At 33.9% G+C, this 22,750-nt stretch overlaps 2 protein-coding genes across 2 annotated transcripts; both read right to left on the bottom strand.

Annotated features, from left to right (window-relative positions):
* Positions 1 to 4,335: 4,335 nt before the first annotated feature.
* On the bottom strand, positions 4,336 to 5,823 carry LOC122607117. Its single transcript, XM_043780033.1, has one exon. The coding sequence runs from the start codon at positions 5,821 to 5,823 to the stop codon at positions 4,336 to 4,338; it is 1,488 nt and encodes a 495-aa protein (XP_043635968.1).
* Positions 5,824 to 15,377: 9,554 nt separating this feature from the next.
* On the bottom strand, positions 15,378 to 16,847 carry LOC122607115. The gene has a single exon (XM_043780031.1). It carries the CDS (start codon positions 16,845 to 16,847, stop codon positions 15,378 to 15,380), a length of 1,470 nt encoding a protein of 489 aa, XP_043635966.1.
* Positions 16,848 to 22,750: the final 5,903 nt, after the last annotated feature.

Genomic DNA, 22,750 nt, shown 5'->3' with positions numbered 1-22,750 from the left:
ATATATATAAAGTCTTCACATTTTAAAGTGTAAAGAATTATCTCAAAATTTCACACTTAAAAGTGTGAAAAATCATTAAAAAATCTTCACATTTGGAGGTGCGAGGAATTAATCCAAAATCCAAACACTTTAAGGTGTGAGGAATTACAAAACTTATCACACTTAAAAGTGTGAGGAATTATTTCAAAATCCACATATTTTAAAGTGTGAGGAACCACACAAAAATTATCACATTTAAAAGTGTGTGGAATTACTTTAAAATCCTCACATTTAAAAGTTTGAGGATTATTTCAAGTTAATCACGTTTTAAATTGTGAACTTTCTTTTTTAATTTTGTGACACCTACTTTCCTCGCATACCAATCAAATGCGAACTTTATTATTCTACACATTTATAAGTGTTTATATATGTTTTAGAAATTGTTAACATATGAAGACTTTGTTGTAGTGTATATCAATCAAAATCATTTATATTATAGAAGTATCAAAATTTTAATATCCCAAACAAAATGCAAGGTACATTGACTAATAAAAATCTTAAACTCGGAAACAAAAATGTTTGTACTTAGTTCACAATTTTCAATCCAGTCTTGAAAATCTATTGAGCCATCCAATAACAGGTTCTCTACTTAATGCCTGCAAAAAAAATTGAAATACCACGTTACATTAGTAACTATATGAAATAGGACATTACACGAGTAAGTATTTATATTCACAAAACTTGAGATTATGGATTCCAGTCATAAAAGAATGTGTCTACCTGTTTAATATACCAGACTATCGCTTTATAGACATCTTGATCATATTCAAATAGTTAACTTGAAGATAGCATAAATGATTAAATGGTGCAAACCTGCTGAGCATTAAGTTCTGATGTAAATTTGGAGCCTTGATAATTGTCTTTGATAGCAGAACTCATGGGTAGCGGAATACAATCGTTGCAAATTTTAAGTTGCACTTGAGATGATTGCAAAGTACTATAAAGCCATTTTACAAACAGAAAATTACATTGTTTTTCTTCCCTTGTTGATTATAAAATTAAAGGCATAACAATAATAACAACATCAAATAAGTCGAATGATTGTAGTGTGGGCTTAGCATATTGTAACAGCATCAGGGGTAAAGCCCAACATCTCATACATGTCTTTCTCAGCTAAACCCATATCAACCATATCACTAAACACTCAGAATATATACCAACTCAGTTTCATTCTTATCTACAAGATAATCAACCAAAGTACGATAACACGACAACTTGAGAACTAACTTCACTCCCCTCATTCTATCATACATACCAACACTCTTTTCTAACTGATCAACATGTACATACCACTCAATCAACTAACCGAAAACTTCACTATCATCCAACAAAACTTCACTATCACCCATCCTTGAAGAGATGATACATTTGTGGATTACTTATATATGGATCAATTTGGATCATATTATATCTATTTGGAAACTAAAAATTTGAGCAACCAAAAAGATTGGTATTTGGTGATATGGTTCAAGAAAGTCATCCAATGGTCAATCTTAATGCAAATAATCTCCTAAACCACCTGGTAATAATAATAATAATAATAAAAGAATTGGTACAGGAGTTGAATACCCATTATTACTAAAAATTTCATTTTGGCGGCTTACTAATGCATATTATACCTATATATACACATATAGACATCTATTTTCCATGGGTTATTGACCTGAACATCACGCAGGTCTTTGATAGATATGACAGAGGCACAATTCCGTCAATAAACTTCCATATAATTAGCAAGTCAAATTAAAATCTCGTCATCCAGGCTTTTTACTTAAGTGTAGCAGTCACCAATCATTCTATAAATCAATAAGAGAATACCATTATTAAAGGACACAAGGCTGATAAGAAGAATCTTGCATACCTATATGTAGAACTCATTCCCAGTAGGGAAGCCTTTCATACAAAACTTAAGAATCTTCATGGTATCCGTTTGAAGGGGGCTGAAAGGAAATAATATAATACATACATTAAATATGAAAACATAGACTGTGCAACTAAAAATCAAGGAAATTCATGAATCAATACATCATGTTCTTCCAACCACTTAGTGTTACAACATTTTAAGCAAGGACATGAAATTGACCCTCTTATAGTTCCAATACGAGCAAAATTGATAAAAGATTGGACTCCATATTTAAACCGAGCATCAGAAATTCAGAACTAGCAATTTTAAACCGAGCTAGTAACAAAAACTAATACCAAAGCGAGCACGGACCAAGCTAAAAACTGATGGGGGACCGAGCACAAGACAAGAGCAAGCAGAAATGATGACTAAGCTAAAACTAAAGTAATAGCAAGCTACTAATTACCAGTAACCTTACTAAACAAACAGAGTAGCAACAAATTACTAAGCAAATAAAGATTTTGCAAGTTAAAGGCCATAAGTTAAATGATAATTACCATCTAAGGGATAACAGTTTGTTTTAGCAATACTGAGTAAACAAACTGTTGAGCAAAAACCGATAAACTTAAACCAAGTAAAATGATAAACTTTCGAGCATAAACCAAACTAGTAAAGTGAAGAACATGTATTTTTTATTCAGGAAATTTGCAAACATTTTATGTGCAATCTGAACTTCAATTAAAAACTAGTCAAATAGCCAAACATTTCTTCCAAACAATTAAACAATGAACTATCTATTTCAGCTAGATAGGTCAATTAAGCTAGCAATTACGATTAATTTTTTTCCAATTTCATCTCGAATTAACAATGAAGCGAACGCATGGAGGTAATTATAATACCTGCGCCGGTTATACACCGGTGATGTAACGGTTGTACGACGGCCGTATTGCGGCGGTGTTATGGTTATAGCTCCAAAATCGTCGATTGAACTCGTGGAAAATGGATAATGATTATAGTTTGATATAATATATACATATATATATGTGTGTGTGTGTGTGTGTGTGTGTGCGCGTGTGTAACGATGATGATTACCTTGAAAGCACCAAACTCGAACTAGGGTTTCGATTCAGATCCACACATTAGAGGGTTTCGTTTTGAAGGAGCTTATATATAGATGAGAATAACCATTAATAGAAATTAGAGAATACATAATGATATGAGGGTCGGTTGATGACTCACCAGAAAACCTTTCATCTAACTTTTATTTTCATTTCAATTTTTCATCCTCACGGATAAAAACGTGATGTTTTTCTCATTTCAATATCCCATCTACTTTTTTTACACAAAAAAGCGTTTAAAATATATTTACATTATAAAGATAAAGATACATTATCATTTCTCACAGTAAAAAACGTGATGAATTACATATAAAAAATCACATTATGAATTATATATATTTTAACATTTAAAAAAGTATGAAAGTAATCCATTTTTTAACTTTTATAAATGTAATAAATTATTTTTTTTTCACATTTAAAGTAGTGATTAAATGTAAATATTTCTTCACATTTAAAAATGTAACAAAACTTTATATTTCCTCACAATTTAAAATGTAAAAAATATTATATCTTCTTGTTCACAATTATATTTGTGAGCCTTTTTTTCTACACTTATGAATGCGATTTTTTTAGATATCTTTTATTCATTCACAGTTATAAATGTGAAATTAATTATCACATTTTTAGTTGTAAACAATTCAAAATATAAGTTCGCATTTTCATTAAATGCGAGAAAAAACCCGCAAGCAATTAACAAATTTGTTGTAGTGCAAGCTAGCCTTTCCGTACGTTCACCCATACAACCATCTTCACACCTTCAAATATTCATTACCACTGCCTTCAATTCACTGCTCGTATCATCAAACAAGCGCTTTACTGTGCAATTCTTTTTTTTTTTTTTGAAAACTATTTCAGATATGATGCTTGTTGCACCAGTTGACTTAAACACCGTTAATCAGATTAAGTCAATTAGTTAAAGTTAGTTACTACAGTAGTACGTAGTTTTTAAGGGAATCTTCACACGGTTTATCCGTACTAAACATTATATTGCAGGGAATTTAATTGAATGTGTGTGTGTGTACGTGTTTATAAGATAATAAAACGAAAGATGAACAGATATATCACTTAAGTAGAAACTGTTTATTCGATGGACTCTATTTGTACAAATTTAATTAGCATACACACACATACATATTACATATATAGGTTTCTAGCAGGTGAGTGATACCCGCGTTTACAATAACTGTGGCCTATCTGTCTTATTATTATATATTATTTGACATACTTCACATTATTAGAATATATATACTTTTGTCATTATGGTCGAAGGTTTCCATGATGATCAAACTATATATATAGCTAGGTCCATCCAGCTGGCCATACAGAGTTTTCAATTCATTTATTAGTATCGGCAGTAGCCTTGTGATCATCATCTGGGTTGACATACTCTGATTTAAAATGAACGTTATAGGAGTTGATGCCTTTGAAAATGCCATCATCCTTTCTAGTTGCATCCCATCTACCCGACGGCAGAAGATCACGCTGAGTGTAAGAGAAGGGCACGTCGCATTTACCTGTGGTAGCCAACATCGTCACCTTGACCGTCTTTAACGGCGGAACCGTAACGGTGTAACTCATCTTTCGTTCCCTTTCTGTTGTTACTTCCCCTCCCCACTCATGCGTATAACCAGCTTCGAATGACAAACTGACGTTCGACTTCTCAATTAATGGTACAGCAGAGACTTCGAACGACAGCGTTACACCAAATTGGATGGAAACGCTGTTATTCCAGCTAGTGGTCCTGGATTCCTTTGGGGTAAACTCGAGGGTCATTGTGCTGTCGGTTTGCAAGTAGTTGCTCGCAAATTGATGGTCAACTTCTATGGGTTGCTCATCGTAAACTCTTGAGTCAGGCAGCCGGTAATCGACATCGTTGATCACTCTTCGAAGTACAACCTCCTCAAGGATCAGCCTGGTCTGTTTTGACAAAGTAGGATATTCCGCGCGTAAACAGTTGACGGAACCGCCCTCGGTGTATGCACCACAGTAACAGTCGCTGTTCATATTGAGAAGAGCCACAACATTGTCTTGAACGTGGACAACTGAAAATAAGCAGTCATAATCCCTTCCGGAGTCATCATCAGCCTTTATCCAGTTACCTGTCTCCAGTTTCCAAAACTTGTCATTATACAAGTCCTTTATACGATAGTACTCAGACTGAGGACTAGTGTGGATCAGCTCATTGGCCACCCGTTGATCTCCGATATCCAATCCGGCCTCGAACCTCTGATACATGTATTTACCATAAAGCCAAGCCGAGCCGAGGTAATTGCCATTTAGGTCTACAGATTTGAACGCGACTCGAGAAGGCAAGACCAGCACACTACTACTATCCGTGAAAACAAAAGAGGATCGAGCAACACTACTAGTACTGGATAGTAGCACGCCTTGATGGGTACTGTCGTCGACACCATCATCATCATTAGAGTGACGGGTCGCGGAGATCCCCGTCCCAACGTGGCGTAAGCGGACAGTGGTTGTTTTACTTTGATCATCATCATCCGGCAAGGAATGAGGCTGAAACAACGTGCACGAGGCTCCTTTGGATGTGTCTTCCTCTGGTTTCTCGGCGGATGCAACGATCCAAGATTTCGACCCGATTTGTTTCGTCACCAGATACTTATTGTTATACAACGACCTTATGTGAAACAGCCCGCCAGCTCCTGCAGCGGGCTCCGCTACAAACTTCGTTCGCGGGCTCCGTATTTGTTCTTCATCAAATTTCAAGAACCCTGAGGGTAGGTTAGGAGTTGGGATATTTTCCGTTAGGCTCAAGTATTTACCTCCGGACTGTAACACGAAACAACTTGGGAGTGTTGTCATATGGTTTGTTTAGGATATATAAGATATAATATTGATTGATGGGTTTAATATGGTTATGATACATAACAACTCATCCCTTATATAGACAAACTAATAACACCTAAAATTAATAAAATGAAATATTGTCTTTTTTGGAATTCATGTTTCACGTGAAGGTTATACTACTTCAAATTAGGAGTAGGACCACCGATCCAAGACCATTGTTATTTTTTTTCGTTTTTTTTTTTTATTTTAACTCAAGTGATACATGCATGGGTGCATGATCTCTACGTCTGAGAAGTTAATATACTAGTTACATATATGTTCAATTTGATTGGACAAGTAATCTTAATTTTTTTTTTAAAAAAAGTGTGTTTTTCAGAGATATGAAGTTATTATAACTCTAAAAAGTTTTAAAACACAGCGACTTAACAAATTAAATAATTATATATAATATACCAATAAACAAAACTAAAATAAAATCAGAACAAACCCTTGTTCCTTTGATACCACATTGACACCAAACGTAGACTATCATACAACATCGTTTTAAATTTTAGGTAATAAACTTACAAAGACAAGAAAGCCTAAACTCGAAAGTTTGGCCTAGCCTTGACCCGGCCACTCGAGACCAAACAGCCACGGCCAACTCGAGTTCTAGCTGGTACATGCTTAAATTGACGAAAACTCATCCATCTGTAGCTCATAGATCGATTTCTAATTAAAACTAAACTGGAGACTCGATAATAATATTAATACGGGTTAGTATCTTAGAATTTCGCTTCTAAGGACTAGTCACATATATCATTTCATATTTGAAGTTCGCTTATTACATTTCAACTTGTTTTACATTTTAATGATATTTCTTATTGGACACTAGTTAACTCTCGCACACATAGCGTATAAGATCACTAGTTCACCAAAATAAAATATTTCATTTATTATAAACTTCTTGTTACAAGTTTAAGATTACTAATAAGTTCCTAAGTACAAGCTCCAGATCACTAATTACATTCTAATTAGTAAGCTCAAACGACGCCAGTAGTTATGAGTACAGTCTAAAGAATGACGATTTGGATGCTTATTGGCTAAGGCCTAAGGCTTATCTACTCGAAAGCCTATGTCCCCTCCTCCACATCTTTATTGCGATAAATATGATTTTGTAGTGTTTTGTTTTTTACTTCCAATTTTTAAGGGCAAAATGGTTTTGTAGTTAATACAATGGATGTTGATGCACTCATGCTCATCCACTCCACAAACATGTCATCGATCAGGACGGATAGATACAAGCAGAGGCGGTATCAGAAAAAAATTTTACAAGGGGTAAACTTAGAAAACTTATGAAAAATAAATCTATAAGGGGGCAAAATGTTAAAAACCTATAAAAAATTTTTAAAAATTTATGAAAAATTTAAAAATACATGACAAAATTTAAATTTGGAGGGGGGCATTGGACTCCCTTGCTCCCCTTTTAGTACCGCCCCTGGATACAAGGGTCACGTAAATCAGCGGCGGACCCAAGATTTGTAGGGCGGGTAACACAATTTTTTTATTGTTAGCCTTATATCGACATAAAATAATAATACCGACTAAATTGTTACGATTTTTTAGGAGTTTGACTATTTTTAATGATTGTTAAGAGTTTTTGGCACTTTGGTTAGTTTTCATTTATCATCTAATTGCACAAGTACGTCTTTATGAGTTTATTATTAAGATTATCTTTTGAAAGTTTTGAATTAGTTACATTGACGGGTATCTCATATATATTTGTTTGACCCGTAGCACCAATAATTAATATATCGTTTTCCAAAAAAAATTACACTACATGGATCTAGCGGACTCATAACCCGGGTTACCCCTAGGTTCTATGTAGGTCCGCCTATGACGTAAATCACATGTATTTTAATTTAACGCGTTTATATTTTTATTTTATTTTTGTAGCTTTTGTTTCTTATGATTTTGTTTTTTCCTTATACTAGCTAAACAACCTGGATAATTACCCGCACGTACATAACAAAAAAGTATAAAAAGTTAAAGTTTTATTTTTGATTACACTTAATTACAGAATTGAACGATGTTTTACATCTTTATTTTCGAGCTAATTTATCCGTGTAAATATTATTATAGAATCCAAAATAAACGGTGACAATATAACTATTTTTAACCCACTAAATGGATTGGGAGTCATACTAATTTTATTTAACTTAAATAGTGAGATTAATATTATTTAAGGCATCATTAAATGAAAGTTTTAATAACCACTTGGTTAAATCCAAGTGGCCAGGGGTGTTTCATTAAACCTGTTATGCGGGACTCCGGGGGAGTTTACTCCAAGGTCTAGAGTTCGAGCCTTGATAGGCCCTCGTCGACGGTATTTTTCAATTAAGGAGGTGGTATGATGAGAAAGACTATTTAAGATCCGTTTGTGCGGGAACCTTTTCGTTGTACACATCATACGCGTCTGAGGTAAAATTTACTTGTAAAAAAAAAAAGAAAATGTCACAAATGGTCCATGTGGTTTGTCACATTCGCATTTTTCCCCCTGTACTTTTTTTTCGTTGCAACTTGTCCCTGTCTTTTTCGCTTTCGTTGCTAGAAGCCCCTAACACCAATTTCTGTTAAATTTGGCCGTTAAAACCCTTCACGTACGAACCACGCGAGGGTATAATCGTCTTTGTGATAACCAGAGGGACTATATGTGAGAAAAACCTTTTTTAATTAAGAATATATATATATACACATCTGTATAGTTATATCTATCAGTATACAAATATATGAAAAAACCTCCATCCATCCGTTTTACACATATCAGTATGTATATATATGGAAAAAAATCAGTATACATATAAATGATACCATCATTCTATAAATCCATCCATCCATCCGTTCTATTATATATTCATCCCTTCCCCTTCAATTGATTGATCGGAATATGGCCTGGAAGTGGCTGGAATTAGAGGTGGCTGGGCAGCGGCTGAATTGAGGTTTTTTCCTATTTTTTTGAACAATAAACCCCCAGATTTATCAACATGTGTTTTTTCAATCAAATCAACATCAATACCACCCTTAAATTGGCCCATCCCTATCCTTCAAATGATCAGAAATCGCATGAATAGTGGCCGAAATTGAAGATGACAGTGAGGTGGTGGTACGAAATTGCGGCGGAAACAAAAGGTTAGAAACCCCTTATTCTGATCAGATCGTGATGAGGATGATCGTAAATTGTATTTAGCCTCAACATAGCGTCGATTAGCTTCAAAATCTTGAAAATATGCTTGATCGTTTGCCATCAATTCACGCATAATCTCATCATCGTCAACGGCGACACCTATTTCTTTCTTTTTTGATTTTTTTCTGTGGTATTACATAATCTAGGCATGGAAAAAGTACATGAAATCGTAGATAGTTAAACATGGAACAAGATGGAAATGAAATTAAAACAAAATCCGGTCACAATTTGGCCGGATTTAGCCAAATAAATGGCCGAAGGTCTTAAGGATAAAATCGCTCCTACAAAGCAGAGAAAAAGTGTAGGGTTTGGTTTTTTTATGTGTTATATGGTGATAATGATTTGAAATGTTTGATAATTGAATTTTGGGTTTTGATGTCTATTGATTTTTTTATGAATTATTAGGTTGAATTTAATCTGGGTTCATGATGGTGTAGGGGATGACTTGGAGGGTTTTATTCTTTTTAGATTTGTGTTTGCTTTTATTATCAGATTTGGTGATTTGGTCTTGATTTATTTGGTTAGTGGTTTTTAATTTTAAAGATAGATTGAAAAAGAAATGTGATCGGAATCTAGGTTGTGGTTTTTTGGGAAGATGACAAGAATGGGTACAAGAATAGAAGAAGATGATTGAGTGAAGAGGATTGAATTGGAATGGACGATTATACCCTTATTAAACGGTCAAATTTAACAGAAGTTAGTGTCAGGGGTTTTTGGCAACGGAAACGAAAAAGACAGGGACCAGTTGCAACGAAAAAAAACACAAAGGGCAAAATGCGAATGTGACAAACCACGGGGACCATTTGTGACATTTTCTCTTAAAAAAATGAAAGTTATAGTCAATAAATAAGGTTAGATCATGTCACATTAGCAAAATTTAAAAAAAAAAACCTTCTAAATAGAAGACTACTTTATATATGTTAGAGATGATTTTTATGATATAAGTTTTGACAAAATTTGATAAGATTCGTATAAGAAACAAGATTTAAATTAAGAGATAATAAGAAATGTATAATAATTTATATAGAAAAAATGAACATAGTCTCTGTGCGTTGCGGCGGCTAGAAGGTGAGGACAATATAAAGGCGGCGACGGAGGGTGATAGAAGGTCAATGAGTGTGTAATGATTAGCAAGAATGAGAAAAAAGAGGGTATTAAGGTTTTATGTTTAAGTAATAGTATTTTTAGAAAAAAATTTTTGCTTAATCTCTATCCTAGTTCTTTTTATAAAAGATTATAGATTAGTTGATAAATATTGAAATAATTACTTTAACAAGTAAATTTGATTTAATATTTAGAGAAATTATAAAAGTTTAAGGTAAAGGGTGTACGTACCAATATTTTTAAGGTTTTAATTTTCAAATATTTTGAAAAAATTTTATACTTTTTATAGGAAAAGAGCATGGTACCCATGCAATGCAGTGGCGGTGGTGGAGAATGCGGTCTAGTGGCGTCGGTGATGGTACTATTGGTGGTGGTAGCGATGTCAATGTAATTGTGATAGTAGAAATTTTTAGAAGATAAGGGTTTAAAGTGTTAATTATTAAAATAAATGTTTAAAGTGTAAATTATAATTCATTAAGGAAAAATATAAAAGTCAAAGGTAATTCTGGTAATTCAAAGGTAGAATTACCTAAAATAAAAAGAGGTCATTTCTTTTATAAAGGAGTAAAGACTAATAATAAATATTTCACGTAATACATAATTTAAACATATTAAGTTTTTGTTATAATTTAAAGTGTAATCAATAGTTATAAATAAGACATTTTAAAAGTTATTGATACCATTATTTTATACAATATTTTGTATCAAAATTTATAATAAATATAAATATTAATATATATCTTTAGTAAAAAGATGATATAAAGTTAAATGTAAATACTAAATGCTGGAAATTTTTATATATTACAAAATTATTAATGACATGTTAAATTTATACAATATCATTAAATTAACAAACATAATCACATAGATAAAAAAATATTAAAAATTGATTATATTATCATTTAACAAACATAGATACTATATATCACATAAATATAGTTTTGTGGTTGTTGCGTTTTTCTTTTCCCATTTATGAAAGGAAAAATGGTTTTGTAGTTATGCAGTGGATATCGATGGCCATTCCACGAATATGCATGCAAGTTTCCTGGATGTGTACTTTAGCAAGGATAGATCCAAAGATGACTACGTCCACGTAAATCATATGTCATTTAAATTTTTCGTCCTTTTTCATCAAGTACGGGGAAAAAAAATTATTTGTATTTTAATGAACGAGTCATATATCCGCATAATGCAGCGACAATGATGGTAATGGCGTGGCGTGGTGGTGACGGTTGGTGGGGGGGGGGGGAGGGGGAGAGGGGTGCAATGGTGGTGAATGTAAAACATACATATACAAACATTTACCAATTCATTTATATTAACAAAAACATTTTATATTTATTAATATCACATAATCATCACGACACGTCAGGAATATCACATAATTCGTTTATCTTTCTTTCTTTATAACATTTGCCAAGATTTAGGCTAAGTGACTTAAACATAGGGATGTATGCAAGGTTTGTGTACAAGCGGTCATAGACCATACATGGAACCCTCGCCCCCGACATGAAGTTAAACCTTTTGATAGTCCATCGGCATTGTTAAGGAAAAGCTATGCCATTTCAACTGGGTAAACCGTTTAATTATGCCTTTACGCATTAATGTTGAGTTACTGCACTCGGAAAATACAAATATAACTACGTCACGGGAAGTATCCAGATTTCCAAACCACGTGAGCACGTACACACTAACTCGAGGAACTAGCCTGAGCTAATTATAACACAGACATCATACTTATGCTTGAGACACTACTTTCTTTATTAAGTTTAGGTTAACTTTCACCTAAAACCTAACACATATATATTTCTTTGCTTTAGGTCTTTTAATCGTGCACGTGTCATGACAATCTTACATAAGCCTAGTGACTAAGTGTTTTGGTCAATTAAAATGAAACATCATGTCATCAAAAACATCATAACAATAATCTACTTACAATATATCGTCTATAGTAAGCATAAATGACACCCATAGTAAGCCCCCATATAATTTTCGACCACATACTGTAGTTACATATACACAGTCATTTAAGGGAAGTTATTTATGAAATATATATTCTATTCTCCGTAGTGTGAGAAAAATATGTTATCTTATCTCAATAAGCACACACTAACAATATATCGCACAAGTCAAGACTCGAAAATAACTAATCACCCAATTTGAAACTTGCGAAAACAGTCTAGTTAACTTCTAATTTACTAATTAAATTTTCTATAATTAATATTGACTATATCGATAAGGGATTGACTTATCGATACTTCAGAGACAAGTCAAATATAAAACTATAGGGACTAAAAACGTAAATATGATTAATGCTCACATCAGCGTTTTGTTAGTAAAGTGACATCATCAAGATGACATCATAATAACGATGTCACAATGACATCAGCGCAAGATATGACTTTGAAGACCTAATGATGAAACATTCGTTTGGTAGCTAAAGTGGGATCATTTGCTAATAATACGTGACAACCTACATAGACTTCAAAATGAGATTCCGTCTTTGTTAATAAAAAATATATAATTACAAGAGAAAATCTAATATTAAATGATTTTTTCTCTGTATAATTAAAGAAAAAGCACTTCTAATATGTAATCACCGCTTCGTTACTCAATAGATTTCGATAAAATTTTTTGCAACATATATTATATTCGTTTACGAAGATATTATAGAACAAAATCACATTTAGATCATTCTCATCACTTGATTTTATGAAAAAAAAAAAGTTTTGAAAACGCTACGTGTTTGTACACCAAACCGAGATTAGGTTAAGAAGAAAAGATGATGGGTGTTTTTGGTCGTTTGTTGGCGATTCCCCAAAGGTAGAGTGAATCTCTTTACGCCAATTGTATGTGTAGTTGCGTTGTTTGGATGAGTTTGGATCTGATTATATTGCGTATGTATATATGGTGCCTTCGTGAGGTCTCTTTTTATAGGACAATCTTGGCTTGGAAAATAAGCCAAGATTTAGGGTTTTCCTATTTTGTAGGGAAGCAATTCTTTTCCTCTTTTATCTTCTATACGACCTTTGTTACGTACAACCTTCGTGACGCGCTTCGTACCTCAGGCAGAGTGTGTCATCAAGCCCCCCAGTCCAAGGGGATGTTAATGCAAAATAAACATTGTCTTGGACTATCATTGTCTAACTGATAATTAGTGAGGACGTGTTGTGGTAGATGCAATCCAAGAAGTCCTTCACGTATCCCGAGTTTCTATATCGACGGATAGGGTTTCATCCTCCTTCCTATAAAAGTCCTTTTTAATCAATTCTGTCATTATTTTTTTGCCATCTTTCCATTTACTCCCTGTTAGTGTTCCCCTTTACCGTCGCCGTCAACTGTAACTATTTCCTTCTTTCTTCTTCTCTTTTTTTTACGTTGTTTTTATTTGTTTCAGATCTTCCATAATGTCTTCAAAGAGGAAAGTTGCTGACGTTGGTTCTTCTGGCTCTCCTTTCGATGTTGTTGATGCCACTCTGAAGAAAGGAAAAGGCGTCGCCGATGAACTCAAAACAAAGTTTTTATCGCACTTCTGCCAACAGAAGAAGCATTAGAAGACACATGTGGCAGCCCATAACATAAAGCAGAGAGAAAATGAAACCTCTAGGGATTTCATAAAAAGGTTCACTGTGGAGTCACAAGAAATCACAGGATTGCCAGAATCATAGAGAGTTTCTGGCCTCACACATGGTTGTCGAAACAGAGAGTTGGTCGAATGCTTAAACACAGATTTAGCAGAAGCATTCGATGAAGCAAAGAAAAAAGCCCACAAATTCCTAGATACAAAAGAAATCGGAGCAAGTAATTTGGACGATACAAGATACAAAAAGGGAAAGTGGCAACCAAACAAAGATCAACAAGGAAGATATAGTCCATACAATAAGGAAGATAAAAGAAAAGATCATAACATACCACTCCCAGAGATGACAAAGACCCCAAAGGAAATATTGCTCACAGAGGCAGTGGGAAAAACATTCCCCATCCCAATAAATTTAAGAGAAAGGGGAAGGAAAGATAAAGACAAATATTGTGATTTCCACAATGATACAGGGCACGACACAAACTCGTGTATACAACTGAGGAAAGCAATCGATGAAGCCATTAAAACAGGTAAATTGGCACATCTGGTAAAAGGAATCCGACAACAACTAAGACAAGCAACAAGCGAGTCTAGGGAGCAGAAAAACAACAACACCCAGGCAACAATCTACACAATAAGAAGGGAAAGGCAAGTCGAGAAAAGAAAGGGAGTTGATGCACTAATTCAGAGCGTAGAATAAATTTCATTCCCCCTAATATTAGGAACAAACGTCTCGGATGATCTAATAACAATCAAAGCAATATTGCAAGAAAGATGGGTGGATAAGATGCACATCGATGACGGAAGCGATTGCAACATACTATAATACACCAGAGAATATAATACACCACCGGTTTCACTTTTCTTCTTCCTAGTTTTTATACGACCGAAAAAATGCATATCCCACACCAGAGAATATAATACACCACCGGTTCTCAATCTCCCCGATCATGTTACTCCTTGCATCTGCTGTATTAGCTATCCAAAACATGTATATATATGTATATATAGTATTGTCTGCGTAAATTGAATTAATCATGCATGGTGTCTTTTTTGTCGCGACATGCGAAACAGTTATTTGGAAAATCGGTTTAGCAGTGAGTTGTCCTATCATCGTCACATCCTCCTGCAATGCTCATTGTTCCTCTGAAAAAGGCTGTACGTACTTCGAACCCGGGGATTTTGCGAGGGAGGGGGTTCTCTCAAAGGTCAAGATTTAAAGATAATATTTAAATCTCAACCCTTGATTTTCATCCAAGGGACAAGATTATCCCAACTTGACTAGTCAAGTTGGGAGAACTTGAGAGAATCCTTTCCCATTTTGTGAATACCGGGTTCGAGCCAAAAATATGAAACCGGTATTGGGAGTACCGGTTTACCCACTTTCACAAAAAGAAAATTCCGAAAACTTGTTGACAAAACACCCTTAAAAAACCACCGTTTCAAAAGAATTTTCCACACATTCAAGTGCTGCATTATTCAAACACACGGAAAATATATTACATTACATTACATTACATGAAAGAAAAGGCGGCTATAAAATCACACACACACACACGAAAGAAAAACGAAGCACACAAGGCATGCATTATTAAGTTTTTCCATGTACTATATATATATATATATAGTTTTCCATCATTTAGTATCAATCGGGCGGCTTAATTACTCCTGATCATCTGGGTCGACTTCCTCTGATTTATAATGAATGTCATAGGAGTTGAGGCCTTTGAAAATGCCGTCATCCTTTCTAGTTTCAACCCATTCACCCGACGGCAGAAGATCACGCTGAGTGTAAGAGAAGGGAACATCGCATTTACCTGTGGTAGCCAACATCGTCACCTTTACCGTCTTCATTGGCGAAACCGTAACGGTGTAACTCGACTTTCTTTCATGTTGTGTTGTTACTTCCCCTCCCCACTCATGCGTATAGCCAAATTCGGCTGACAGCTCGACGGTCGACTTGGCGATAAATGGTACATAAGTGGTCTCGAACGTCACTTTTACACCTAATTGGACTGACACGCTGTTATTCCAGCTAGTGGTCCTGGAATCAGTGGTGGTAAACTCGAGGGTCATTGAGGTGTCGGTTGGCAAGTTGTTGGTTCCGTACTCATGGTCAACTTCCACGGGTTGCTCATCATAGACCCTCGAGTCTCCGATCCGGTATTCGACATCTTTGATCTCCCTTTCAAGTACAGCCTCTTCAATGACCAGCCTCGTCTCCTTTGAGATGCTAGGATAAGCCGCGTTTAAACAGTTAACGGAAGCGTCCTCGGTGTATGGACCGCAGAAGTATTGATTCACACCGCCATAACTGCGTAGAGCAAAAACGTTGTCTTTAATTTGGACGAAGGAAAATGAGTCCGACAGGCTTGGATCATCCACATCAGCCCTTATCCAGCCATCCGCACGTGTCCATAATCTGCCATTGTACAAGTCCATTATATGATAGTAATTAACTTCATTATTAATGGGTAGGAGCTCCTTGGACACCCGTGGATCTCCGATATCCAATCCGGACCGGAACTGCTGATACATGAATTTACCATACAGCCAAATCGAGCCCAGGTAATTATCGCCGTTATTTATGTCTTGAGATCTGAACGCGACTCGAGAGGGTAGTACCAACGCAGTCTCACTATCCCTGAGAATGAAAGAGGATCCAGTAGTAGATGTGGAGGAGGATAGTAGTAGCACGCCATGATCATCATCATCATCATCATCTGCAGGCCCCGGGCTTAACGTTGCGGAAATCCCGGTCCCAACGTGGCGTAAGCGGACAGTAGCTGTTATAGTAGTTTGATCATCATTTGGCAAGGAATAAGGCTCAAACAACGTGCACGACGCTCCTTTGGATGTGTCTTCCTCTGGTTTCTTGGCGGATGCAACAATCCAAGAATTTGATGAACCGATAATTACCAGATACTTATTATTGTACACCGACCTTATGTGATACAACCCGCCAGCTGCTGGCTCGGCTGCAAACTTGGTTCGTGGACTAGTCCATGTTTGTTCATCGAACTTCAAGATCCCTGATGGTAGGTTGGCTGTTGGCGGGTTATTCTCCGTTAGGCTCAAGTATTTACCTCCGGAATGTAGCATGAAAAAACTTGGGAGTAGTAATGTTGCCATGGCTAGCTTGCAATGTTAACTTGTAGGATAAATAATATATAGCTACTTAATCAATAGTAGAGTATGGTTTTGATGTGCTAATGATACATAACAACTCATCCCTTATATACTACAATAGACGCATAAAATTCTCTGCCTAAAATACATTGTTCACGTGCTGGTTGATTTGATTTAATTTATAATTATAATTAATTCAAACTCGGTTTTATCATAACTAAGATTAGGACCACCATATATTGTCTTTTTCTTTCCTTTTTAATTAAATTCATTCAAGTTAATTGCATGATTTTCGCATGCATGCGATCGAGATATTATACTAGTATATTAATTACCCTAGCAAGATATCCATGCACACTACGACACGATAATAGTCAGCAAAGCGGTCTCATGGATTTTAGATATATGCTCTGTTAAATAAATCATACTACCAAGAGATATTGGGTTGAAGTTCCATTATCGTCGACAATTGTGTGTATATATATATGCGGTAATTTGTATGAAACCAATTTGTCTAATTTCAACTCCTAATTAATTAAGGTAATGCCGTGATACTACTGTGATAGTTGTAGTAATTGCGTTTTGCAACAAATTTCTGTTTCCCTAAAGTCTATCAGAGATTTGATGTCCATATGTGTTTCTTGGTAGTTGGAGAACATACTATACACTCCATAAGCATATATGTTTAGAATGTGTAAATTAAGAAGAAGAAGCCACAACCCTTAATATTAACAAATCACACACATATAAAATATTCTTCCTAGGATACTTTGTTCATATATATCGTGTTTAGGCTCAAGTGTTTATCTGTATTTTGATCGATGGGTTTGATCATATGCTTATGATACATAATAACTCATCCTTAATATAAACAAATCACACACATATAAAATATTCTTCCTAGGATATACATTGTTCACATGCTGGTTAATTTAATTATATTTAATTCACGCATAATTATCAAATTAGGAGTAGGACCACCAATTATGGACCATTAATTAACTGAATGTGTGTTCATGATTTTATCTCATTTTTAACCTCTCTAATTAAAAGTAAATAAGATTGATATGTATATATTTATATAGTTATATAAGACAGCATTCGCAAGATCTTAAACATGACTAAAATAATAAAACTGATTGGATGAAAATCCACAAAATCTATCTATATAATTATTAAAACAGTAGGAATCTGAACAATTATAGAGCATCTTCACCTTGAAACGTAAGATGTTATTAAATGTTGAATCTTTGGCAAATATTTTTTCCGATTTTGTATTATATTATAACAAAAACATTTAGCTTTTGCTTAGAGATTTCCCAAATGATAACGGATACTTCAACGATTTGCTACTCCATGTTACATCTATTTACAAGATACAAAAATATTCATGACCAAAATGATGTTTTTATGGACTTTTCCGATTAGTTAAGCACTATGTTAGTTTTATGGACTTTTAATGCATTAAAATGATGTTTTTAAGTGTTCTCACCGTTCTTATTTTAAAAAAGTTCTCACTGGAGTGTTACCCTATATATATATATACCTATATATATACTATATATATATATAGGGGAAAGATAATTTGAGACCAACTAAAAAAATTCAAAAAAGGACCATTGATTTTTGTAACTTACACACCAACATCATCATCTACTACGATATACAAGACTTTTTTGTAAAAACACTAAGACTTTCCAGCGATGGGCCCACAGAAAAATCATGTGTAAGTTAACTTACACATAACTTACACATGATTTTCTGGTGGGTCCGTCGCCGAAAAGTCTTAGTGTTTTTACAAAAAAATCTTGTATATCGTAGTAGATGATGATGGTGTACAAAATCAATGGTCCTAGTTGGTCCTAAAATAAGAGGTGGTCTTAAAATATCTCACCCCTATATATATGTGTATATATGTAATTCATTGTGTTGTTAGTATATAAAACAGCAAATGTACGTACACACAATCAAGATGCATCGTCGTCTTTAATTATTCAATACGAGAAAGAGAGAGATTGATTGTGTGTGTGTTCTTGGAGAAGATAGAGAAAGAAAGAGAAGAGTGAATAAATGGGTGGAAAGAATGGGGTGGAGGTTGGGATAAGGTTGGGTCATGGGTCTTGGGTCATGAGTTGACCTGCTTCACACATTACTAGCTCAGTTAAATTGTTGCTTTTGTCATCTAAGATCATACCATCCAACGAGTGGTCAAGTGACCCATTAAGGGTTTTGCCCATCATTTAATCTCAAAGGAGTTAAATTATTCTTTATTTGAATTTACTAAGCATTTTACATAAAAGTCAAAGGGTCAAAATTTATGAATGTTACAAAAAAGTTATCAAAAGGTAATGTTTAAAATGTGAACGATATATGTTCAAAAAAATAACCAAACCAATGCAGTTTTGTGAACCACTATTGGTCTAACATGCCACAAATAACGTAAAACAAAAGATAATGAAAATAATAGATTGCTATTGTGAAAAAATAAAAAATAAAAAACCTTGGTCATATACTCATATGACATCATACCGAATATTTTATATATAAATCTCCATAAATAAAATGGTTGTATTAATAATTAGAAGGCCAAGGAATGATACAATTTAATAGAATATACTTTTTAGCAATCATTAATGTCTACATCTAAATTGATTTTTTAAAAATTGGTTTAACGATAACTTAAACGGGCGTGTGGAAATCTTAAACAGTCGCGTGCATCGCGCGGATAAAATACCTAGTATAAATATATAAAACTAATAATGTACGAAGATTAGACAATTAAGTGTATAAAACCGATGCATTAAAGATTAACGAACTAATCATGATGACTTCCATGATTTATGAATATCGATCCTAATACATACCTATTTTCAACAAGGAGATAATGATTGTCATATTTGTTTTATTTTAATATTTGTTTTAGTTGAACATGATCATGTATATATGTATATATATACATACGTATAAAAGGTCTTAATTTAACTTTGAGAGAATTCATCTGGTTCGGGTCTTACATTTAACATTTGTGAAGGTGGACTAAGAGAGGGTTTTTTAAAAATAAAAAAGTTATAAATTACATTTCAGACATGCGTGAACTTTAGGTGTAGCAGTAGGATAAAATGTCGTTCGTAAAAAACATATATGTAGTGTTTGTGTGTGTGTGTGTGTGATAGGGATCAAGTGAGAAGGTGGCTTAAGGAAAGAAGAAAATAGAGAGTGTGGTTTATAGTTATTTTTTCTCTTTATTTTTTCATTTTCATTTTTTTTTTCAACTATAGTTTTTTATTTTGAAAATCCATTCTAAAAAATAAATAAATAAAAACAACATTTTTCTTTCCTCCCTTAAAGCTAACTTCTTTAAGGATCCCAACTCATTTCATGTTGATTCATTGATGAGCCGACTTCCATATCAGGTTAGCAAGTATATGCCTTGAAAGCTCACTCAATGTGCATTAAAACTAGTATGATTGGTAGGTCGGGTGACGTGCCAAAATAGGACAGTTTTAAACACGTCATGTTGACACATACCATATACGGCGTGGGTGTACATACAAATACTTATCTTCAAGTATAGAGATCTTCGAAAGTTAAAAGTAACTTTATTAGTAAAGTTAAGGAATCTTGACCTAGGATTAAAATCAATGGTTAAGATTCAAAGATAACTTTTTAATCTTAATCATTGATTTTTTAATCCAATGGTCAAAATCCCTCAACTTTACATATAAAATTCATTTGAACTATAGAGGATTTCAATCTTCCAACTTTTTTTTTTCTTTCTAGTTTACTGTGTTAATTGTGATTGAAAACAAAAACAAACTTTTACTATAATCTAATCACTGCTAAACATTAACACTTTAGCTTATATATTGATTATGCTACAGGTGTCCTTGCGTGCTTGGATAAGTTCTTTGGAGTTTTTCAATTGGTGTTGGAATTATCTTACACAATGAGAGATGCAATGAAGACGATGTTTCTAGTTTAGTTTAGGGTGATGTAATTAGTATATATAAAACTAGGTGACGTCATTTCTGCAGATGCTTGTATAGTCGTATGCTTAGAGGTGGCCATTTAAAATTTAAACATTGACCGGGTGATGTAATTAGTATATATAAAACTGTCTTTAATTTTGTATAATTGCTACTTGATCGTTTTCATAATGAATTACCATCTTTTGTAGTCATCTCTAACCCATGAGTTTCTTTCGGTCAGAAAACGTCCTAGAGACCATGTTTACGAGGCGGTTGTGATCGGTTGATCGCTACCATGGTCTGCACGTTAATTGGAAAAGTTGTCCTTCTAGTTGATAGCACTCAGTGGCGGTAGCACATGGGGGCAAAGGAGGCAAATGCTTTCCTAAAAATTTAGATTTTGTCATGTATTTTTAAGTTTGATTTTTTTTTTTGATACTGCCTTTGATAGCACGAACAGTCAATCACGTTGAAAAGTATGTTGAGCATGAAAAAGATTCTTACCTTCCGTGTACGAGTAATTTTGTTCATCAGTTGGGTTTCAAGATTTTACCTTTTTTAATTATCTTATTAACTTTTGACTGTGGTCAATACGGCCAATTGTTTGTTGAAATTATTGTAATATTCTTGATTCAAGATAGGCAATAATCTCTTTGTGCTTTTAACCGGAGGCATCCCGATTGCTATGCCGACTGTTCTTTCATGGCAATCGGGTCTTAGACTTGCGACTTACCAATTGGCCCAAGGTTCTTATGACTTCTTACATCTTTTTTTCGAACTTTATTTTTCCTACTACTGTATTATTTTTCCTAGATTTTATATGTAGTATGTTTAAATGTTAACCCGTATCAAATACACAAAAAAGTTACGACATTTTCAATATAATTAAATAAAATATATATAACCTAAAGAAAATTGTAAATTTGAATATAACAACCTATAAAATCAATCTGATAATTCAAATGTAAGAATTCTAACTAAAATCAAAGTAAATATATTGAAATATTGTCGAAAACAATAACAATAAAAGTAAAAATATAACAATTGACTTGGATTAATAAAAGATGGATTAATAGAGAGTTTTTTGAGAGTTCTGGTTCTATCTAAGACACTAGTGTAATTTAGGAATGTGGCCAATTACTTCTAAAGGTACTTTGGTTGTCTACTTTACTATAATTAGCATGGTACTCGTAAAATACAACAGTACTGGCCGTGACGACAGTCTGGTGGTTTCAGCAATAGGAGGTGATGTCGACGACTATTGGTGGTGATGACGGCGTAGAGTAGTATTTATGTTGATGGTGGCCGTGACGGCAGTATGGTGGTTTCATTTTTCAATCGAGGTACTTAACCTTTTCTCAATTATCAATCAAGGCGTTCTCTTTTTATTTTCTAATTCAAATAACCCTTTCACATCCGGGTGTGATTGTAAACAAAAAAATTCTAGACAAAATCCAAATAAATAACATTACAGAGCGAAAAAACGAAAAAGGACCGGATGATTGAGCTACCTCAATTCCATACTTCACATGAAATGAGATTTTTATTTCACTCACTATTTAAAATGTAGAAGGGTAAAGAATGAGATGGTTTACTGGTAATATATTTGAGTATAATGGTTTGTTTTTTTTGTATTTAAGCTAAATTAGAACATAAGTACATAACTACTCACGTTGCGTGCAGTCACTCAATGAGCAAAAAGCAATTTGTTCTTTCGTCTTTTCTAAAATATAATTTAATTATTTATATTTTTATTTTTTTCGAAAAACAAGTTAATAGTTAGTAGTTAGCAGTTCAGTGACATCCAATTGGTTTATAATACACATAGTTCAACCAAAATGATCATTTCACAGAGTATGAACAAATTACCAATGAATGAGTACAACCATTTTTTTTTAACTAAAAAGAAGTTATGTCCTGAAAAAAAAAAGTTAATTT

This window comes from Erigeron canadensis, chromosome 7 (assembly GCF_010389155.1).
Source record: "Erigeron canadensis isolate Cc75 chromosome 7, C_canadensis_v1, whole genome shotgun sequence".
Taxonomy (NCBI): domain Eukaryota; kingdom Viridiplantae; phylum Streptophyta; class Magnoliopsida; order Asterales; family Asteraceae; genus Erigeron; species Erigeron canadensis.
Note: the sequence above shows the minus strand (reverse complement) of the source record. Positions and strands in the feature narration are given on the sequence as shown.